Raw genomic sequence first — 7,648 nt, 5'->3', positions numbered from 1 at the left:
TCAACCACGAAAACACCAAAACGCAACGGAACTCTCGAAGCACATCTGGCAGCTGAAACAGAACAACCAGCCATTCACTATCAATTGGTCGATCGCCAGCAGAGCCAAAGCCTACAGCAACGAGTCGAAGCGGTGCAACCTCTGTCTCACTGAAAAACTCATCATTATCAACACAGACAAACGGACCCTCCTGAACAAACGCCCAGAGCTCATATCGAAGTGTCGCCACGAAAACAAGTTCTACATAAACAACTCCAGTCCAACCACCAAACACCGTCAAGAGAACCACACACAACTAAGGAGCGAGCACCGAAGGAAGGCAAAAAACCCCAACAACAGATCGGACGCAAAAGAGAATACACCAACAGCCGAACACCGAAGAAAGTCTTACAAACCCACAAACAGAACGGACGCGAAAGAGAATACCCAGGCAGAACAATACACCAACAACCGCATAATCCCCGGTAATCCCGACGAGGATCCTATATATTCATGGAGCATAACTTGAAGCTACCAGTTGTCTGAAGATCGCTACAAAGCGTGAAACTCCGAGTTACAACTACTAGTGTTCCACTAGTCTCATCTAGTATCAACATATATATATATATATATATATATATATATATATATATATATATATATATATATATATATATATATATATATATATATATTAGACAATACACAATAGGCAGTGTGATTACAATTCCAGTAACTGACTATAGATTTATAAATTACTGTTGTGATACCTTTAGAATTTGGCAAATAGTATTTGCTTCATGTGAGGTTAGGTTGTCACGCTGGGGCCACACCGCAATTGTCAAAAGCCGCTTAACTCAGAAACTACATACCACATGGATAATAATGGCTGATAAAATGAGTTACCCGTAACTGCACATTAATAAAACTGTGCCAACGCCAGTAGTTTTGTACTACTATTAGTAGTAACTTGTCGTGGATCTAAGCTTAGGAAATTCAAAACCACTCGTAGCTGTGCAAGGATTCCTGCCATGGCTAGCACTACTGATAAACTAATTCTTCTCCTTGCTATTACTTTTCGTGTATTTATATTTAACGGATCCGTCAAGGCCAACGGAGTCATACTTGAGGATATTGCAAGAAAATTGGACACTGCTACATCCGTCGTTGCATGGGCCATGGCCTTACAAAATGGCGTCGCTTACATGATAGGTACGTATACAAAATGGATACAACATGTATACTTGGATAGTAACGTAGTGTGTTTTTCCACTTGATACTTTTAATCATAACACGTTGCAAACCCAGCCTGATTCTGTACTTATATTGTCATGAACAAGGACTTAGGTTACTATGCACAGTTCATGTATATATAGTTAAGGCAGTATTACAGCAAATGCTCACATAGGATTACGATATGTTTCAAATTTCTCAAAAAGAAGATCTTTCTTCATCATTCAAGAATATTGGTAACAGAACTATGCAGTTCTGAAAGTATCCAAAAAAGGAACGTAAAAGAGAAATCAAAACGAAATCAAAATCAAACTGAACTGTTCGGGCAGTCAATATGTGTGCATGTAGTGTATGATATTTGTGCACTTTGTAGGATAGGTAAGAATTGACATTGCAATTGAACATTTCGGATGATTTTGGTTTGCCCAAACTCAACTTTCCCATGCCCTGAAAACTAAACCCTCTCCCGCCTCGTCTGTCTCCACAACTTAATGATTTTGTTTCTGAACCAGGACAGCCAATTCAGTTTATGGGTGCCCTTTCATCATAACCGATTCGGATAATTGTTAGTTAAGTTTAGTTCGATTTACGTGTAATGATAGCGCTGTTATAGTTTATACAATGTATTCATTATAATGGTTCCTATATATCGTGTATTATATGTTTCATATCCTCTTTCTAATCCCGTCTTTATAAAAGGACGAAATATGTAGGAGGTAGAGGGGTGACTTAAACGTGGGTAGCTTGGTCACTCCTGTGTTATATCTTGCATTGATCTATATGCAATAACATCAACCACAGCTATAGGCTTTCATAAAGTGAGAACATTTTGGTTCAAGAGCACGGAGCGTCCTACAACTGTGTAGACAGTAGAAATGCTCGACCTTGACAACTCGGCCAATTCTAAAACACTGACGATTCACAGACAAGTTGAATATATCGCAGTAGAGAAACTATATACATATCTTGTAATTCTTTCGTTGCAATGACTGACTACGTGTACTTTATGTGTTTCAGCTTGTCAATGTAGCTACAGAATTCTGATTTTAGTTCCATTATTAACGGTTGGGTGAGTTGGTGTTATTATTTTCATGACGGTACCTCTCCCACCGACAACTACATATTCTAGCTTCATACGTGACATCATCGTAGACGTCATTGTCCTGTCATCAAGAGACAGTAGAACTGCTGGTACTGTTGACAGTGCCTTTGATGCTTTTATGCCGAGCTTGGTGAAATATAGTTTTATGCATGCGACTGAAGCTTTGTAATTGAGCGATAAACAAAAACCAAAGCGAATAATTTAATGAGAAATCATATCATGAACATACGATCAACGACAATTCAGGAACCGTTTCGTTTACTTAGTCATGTTCACTACATTAATTCATACTGGTGGATATAAATATTCCATACAATGTTTGAAATTATAATCAGTCTACCGTGCTAACGATAGTATTTATCAAGTTTCTAACTGTCAAGCTGATATTGTGCTATACATTGACTGAGGTTACATCAAACGTTGTTGACATGATCGAAATAGATAGTGATATGCGTAAATATATTTATTTCTGAGTTTCTTCAGCTGGGGACTACGTCACAGTTGATTATCAACCGTGTTTTCTCAGAAAATTTCAGTTTCTATTGTATAATGTTTCAGGTTGTTAAAAAAATTGATTTAGTTGTGCACATCTGCAGTAAGTCTGTCGGCATCTCTAGTATCCGCAAATTAGTCAGCCTTCGTCGTGTAAGGGGTCCCTATTTGAAGCGTCCGAGAATTTAACGCTGATATTGATATGACTTTGCATAACACAATGTAAGTCCCTATGTATACACATTTGCATGAGTGTGTTGTAACACACTCAGACGTTTGGGAAGATAATTTAGGGGAAGGAGGAGGCACGTTTTCCCCTACTCCCATAAAAGTAGATAAGGGTAGATATACACAGGTATATCATATCTCTATATCGACACAAATGGAGATGTTGTGGGGTTTTTCATATTTGTGTTATATTTCTTTTGCCAGTTTTGTTTGTTGTCATATATAGTTTCTTACACCCTTTGTCCCTTCAGACTACGCCACTGATTTTTTGTGTAACAGCGAGTATTTATGGTGTTAATAAGGCCTAGCTCCATAAAGAATATACAGATATGCATATGTACGTCCTTCTCTCCTTTGTATGCTATAAATACTCTATATCGATATTCACTGTTAATCTAGACCATGGGTTCCCTAACTGGGTACATGAACCCCCAGGGGTGCGTGAGTCCATCCCATGGGATTCATGAGACGTTTCTGAAAGTCAAAACTAGAGTACTTTTTGTTGAACTAAAATCTGATATATCATATAATTTGTACAAAAGTCGTACCTATAGACAAATTCTTTCGCGTTTCATACGCATATGTTGCTATAGGTGTACCGTACCGTGCATGTTGTAAATAAATGAATTATGAAAGACACAGGCTGCAAGACTTTGGTCTATTTGGTGTACGCATGACAGTGCAATATTACACTATGAACTTGATCTTTTACGAAGCACCGGTATGCGTATTATAGTATAGTAATGACTCAGCTCGCTCGTGTCTCGAAAAGTTGGGGGTTCGTGGACAACTCTGACATCTGGGCGGATAAAGTTAGGGAAACCCTGATCCAGAAAAGAGAAGAACAGTACGTACGAAATAGGTTCATTAAAATATAATTCGTCAACGATTCTGTTTTAAAGTCACAAGTTGAAGGTCTGACGATCCATAAAGTAAAGAGATAGACTATAGCGATAAAACTAACGTCAGCAGCAATAATAATATACCTAAGCATCATGGTCAGCATTACCGCTATCGACTATTACATCATATCATAAATGCTAGTAACGATTGACCGTTTAATTGGAAATGATGGGGTTCCATTGGCTTTGTGATGGTTATTCACCAATACCACTTAAAGTAAGAACCACGGGAGAACCCTGTCAGTTGCATTACGAAAAAGCCCTCATGAAATACGGTGCTTAACGTACAACCATCTACTGAGTTTATTTTTAATTTAAGTACTATATCATGGTTCTATAGAGGCCCGAAAGCACGATGCCATGCATGCATATCATAACACATAGCCTGAAATTATTAGCTATATGTCAAGCAATGGTACACTGAGCTTAAATGATACCTCCTCCCACGCCCCCTCCCCCACCCCACCGCCGTCATCAATCCCTGATCGTGTATAGGTCATACTGTAATAATTGTAGTCCTAACATGTAAACCATATCATATGTTCTCAACACTATAAGATTTGCATTTGACCATATCACCTTATAACCAATACTTATCGGTTCTTAAAAGTACACACAGAACAACATTTCGGGTCAATCACCGACAAGCAGTTACAAAGTCGCTAAACTCTCATATTATAGAGAATATTAAACCCACGAAATGAAGTTCATGTAGCACGTACAAAATTTAGCAAGAAGTGACAACGGGCTCAAGTAAACAAATCTTTAGCAGTAGAAGACACCAATTATATTTCCAACGTTTCATTAGTCGTATATATCAAGCCATAACTACTACAATAAAGCACTAACTACTGTCAATGACCAACGATACTGCTGAATCATAGCATTTGGGAAATTGGGATCATGAATAGATCTCCGATAGCCACATTATCAGTTGCTGTCGTCAATTACGCCTTCACTCTCCGTAGCTCTAGCAAATACAGCTTAACCATTTACCTCAATATTGGTTAGCAAGATGCTAGAAATGTTTCCAGAGTAGACGAAAAACCGTCAACATATTCGAATTTCAATCCACTGGCATGCTAGGGTTATACAATAACAGGAAGTAAGTTCGACCACGTGTGTCATGAATGAGTTTAATCGATGGACGCCATTTAAATGAAGGTTTTTCAAAAACACTTTTTATACTTTATGAAATGCCATCAGTTATGGTCCTTGTGAGAATTGTTGGCATCGCTGTATAGTTTCCCGGGTTATCCGCTCTCAATCCTACCTTCACGGAGATTAGCGCTGCTACTAGAGAACACAGCTTCCGGACGGACTCCATGAGACATAAAACGTCTATTACCTTCTGTTTACAATGATGCTCTATCTATTTTTTGTGAACGGTCCTGACACCATCTGTGCAAGTAAAGAACTATGGCTATTGTGGAGTTCCATCTATCATGTTTTCCTTGTAAAGACAAATGTTTGTATGTTTGTTTTTTATATGATTTTTAAATATATCTTCAACACAACAACCTAAAGTCCTACATCTGTGAACTTGGCTTCCACTGTTTCTGCAACTGATTTGGCATGAATTACAGGATATCTTCTTCAAACAACTATAAAGACATAATTAGAGATTGTGTATTGATTTGGCAATGATGAAGGAATGTGTATTGATTCTGCTATTGTGTTTGAAGTTGTGACTTAAATAATGAATAAAATCATTTTGCAGCACCTCTTACGCTTTTGATAATGGACACAGTTGGACACAGAGAGCTTTGTGTAGTTGGAGGAGTATTGAGTGGCTTTGGATACATCTTCTGTGGATTTTTCATGGACCACGTTTGGCAAGTTTTCTTTGCGTTTGTTATATCTGGTAAGTAAACATGTACTAAAAACTTCGACAAAGGAACAATTCTAGTTTAATTTCACGATTTTGAAAAGTAAAGGCAGATTCAAAGCTAATAGTGGGTATCTTTTTTTCCATTATGCTACATAGACCAGAGTAAACAAAATACAAAAAGGCTGTAAATGGTATGGAACTATGACGAGATAGTGTAAATACTCCAAACATATTTGGTGTGCAAAATGTTTCCAAAAGTTGACAGAAGGTAATTACTCATTAAAGCTGATGAAGAGATTTTAGTAGCAAAATATATCACCCTACCAAGTAAACTCAGAGATGACAACCATATAATATTTTATATGCGTGTGATGTATCAACACTTAACTTCTGCCATGAACTAATTTCATTATTTTTACTTACTCAAGCTGATCAACAATTTTCTGAAAGCGAAATATGTTACCACTCCAAGTAGTAGATCTTCATCGTCTTGTTTTTAAGTTTATGAAATAATCTTTCTTTTTATTTTATTTATCTTTATTCAGGATTTGGTTTTGGCATTTCTGCACTGACATGTTACATTGTCCTGAAGAGGTACTTTGACAACGAATCTCTACCAAAAGTTATCTCAGTTGTATTTTTATTTGATTACCTTGGTGTAGCAGTTCTTCCACTGCTTTTGCAGTATTTCATCGAACATTACGGTGTAGCTAATGCTATGATCTTGTTTGGTGCGTTTGTGTGGAATGTCGTTCTCTCTGGAGTCGCCATCAAAAACCAGCCCAGAGAACACAACAATATTCCGAAGGTTGAAGAAGACAAGACGACACGTAACACGAGGACCTTGCTATTCTTCAAAGAGAAATACTCCAACGTAGTGACGTTATTTCATCATAAAAACCTGATAGTTTTATTGGTGATGGAAATTGTCGGCTACTATATGTTCACATCTTGGGCATAGTTTTTGTTTCCCTCGGTTCATCTTCTGGACTGTCAGCCAATGATGCAGCCCTACTATCTACCTGTGGGGGCTTAGGAGGGTGTGCTGGTAGAGGACTAACCTTTGTCGTTCTCAGTTTCAAGAAAGTAAACGCAATTACCTCTGCTGTTATACCTTTTTTAGTAACAGGGGTTTCTCTTCTCGCATTCTCCCTGGCACACGATTTTGTTACCATGGCAGCATTGGCTTTCGTGAGTGGTGTCACCCAGGCGTTTAACAGCTCTGCTATTTTTGGTGTGATAGCCACGGCTGTCTGTACGGATCATTATGAAACGGTTGTAGTATCGGAGCTAGCCTTAGATGGTTTTGCTATGCAGTTTGCAGGATTAATTTCTGGTAAGTTTTGTATCGATACACCATATTCTTTGATGTTGCAATGCAAGAGACAAGCAAAAAAAACACACATTTGAATTACCCATTTATCACTCGTTATTTTTGAAAAAGCCCGTTAATACTAATTACTCAATCATTCATCGAACAATAGCTCGTCGTTTTATCCGTAATTTACCAATCTCAGTCATGTGTTTAATCTGTCATTGATCAGTCATTAGCCAGCCATTGTCCAGTTCATCTGTCAATACTCAATTAATATAATCTGTCAACACCCATTTTGTCATCACTGCCAATGAACCACTGTTTCTAATCAGTCATTTCATAGGGGCATTAATAAGTAAAACAAGTTTTTTTTCAAACTTGGTGGTTATATGTGTAGGGATTGGATGCCGTACCTACGTGAGTAAATTATTACATCAAAGAGTCAACAGCTAAAGATCAAATGTAGAAAACACATTTACAGCATTTTGTTGATCATGCTCATATCAAAATGCTCAACTGAACGTTATCATCATACAATCTATCATATCAGCTATTAATTGTTTTCA

General features: G+C 37.7%; 1 protein-coding gene across 1 annotated transcript; it reads left to right on the top strand.

Moving 5' to 3' along the window:
* Nucleotides 1-860: 860 nt before the first annotated feature.
* Nucleotides 861-6,728, top strand: LOC139954668 (monocarboxylate transporter 14-like). The gene is made up of 3 exons (XM_071954579.1): nt 861-1,191; nt 5,657-5,800; nt 6,313-6,728. Exons 1-3 carry the CDS (start codon nt 1,011-1,013, stop codon nt 6,726-6,728), a joined length of 741 nt encoding a protein of 246 aa, XP_071810680.1. The 5' UTR covers nt 861-1,010.
* Nucleotides 6,729-7,648: the final 920 nt, after the last annotated feature.

This window comes from Apostichopus japonicus, chromosome 17 (genome assembly GCF_037975245.1).
Source record: "Apostichopus japonicus isolate 1M-3 chromosome 17, ASM3797524v1, whole genome shotgun sequence".
Lineage (NCBI taxonomy): Eukaryota > Metazoa > Echinodermata > Holothuroidea > Aspidochirotida > Stichopodidae > Apostichopus > Apostichopus japonicus.
This window is presented reverse-complemented; position numbering and strand designations above follow the sequence as displayed.

Coding starts and splice junctions, on each gene's coding strand:
- LOC139954668 (XM_071954579.1), top strand. CDS start 1,011: ATGGCTAGCACTACTGATAAACTAATTCTTCTCCTTGCTATTACTTTT. Junction 1,192..5,656: donor TGGCGTCGCTTACATGATAG/GTACGTATACAA, acceptor ATCATTTTGCAG/CACCTCTTACGCTTTTGATA. Junction 5,801..6,312: donor CTTTGCGTTTGTTATATCTG/GTAAGTAAACAT, acceptor ATCTTTATTCAG/GATTTGGTTTTGGCATTTCT.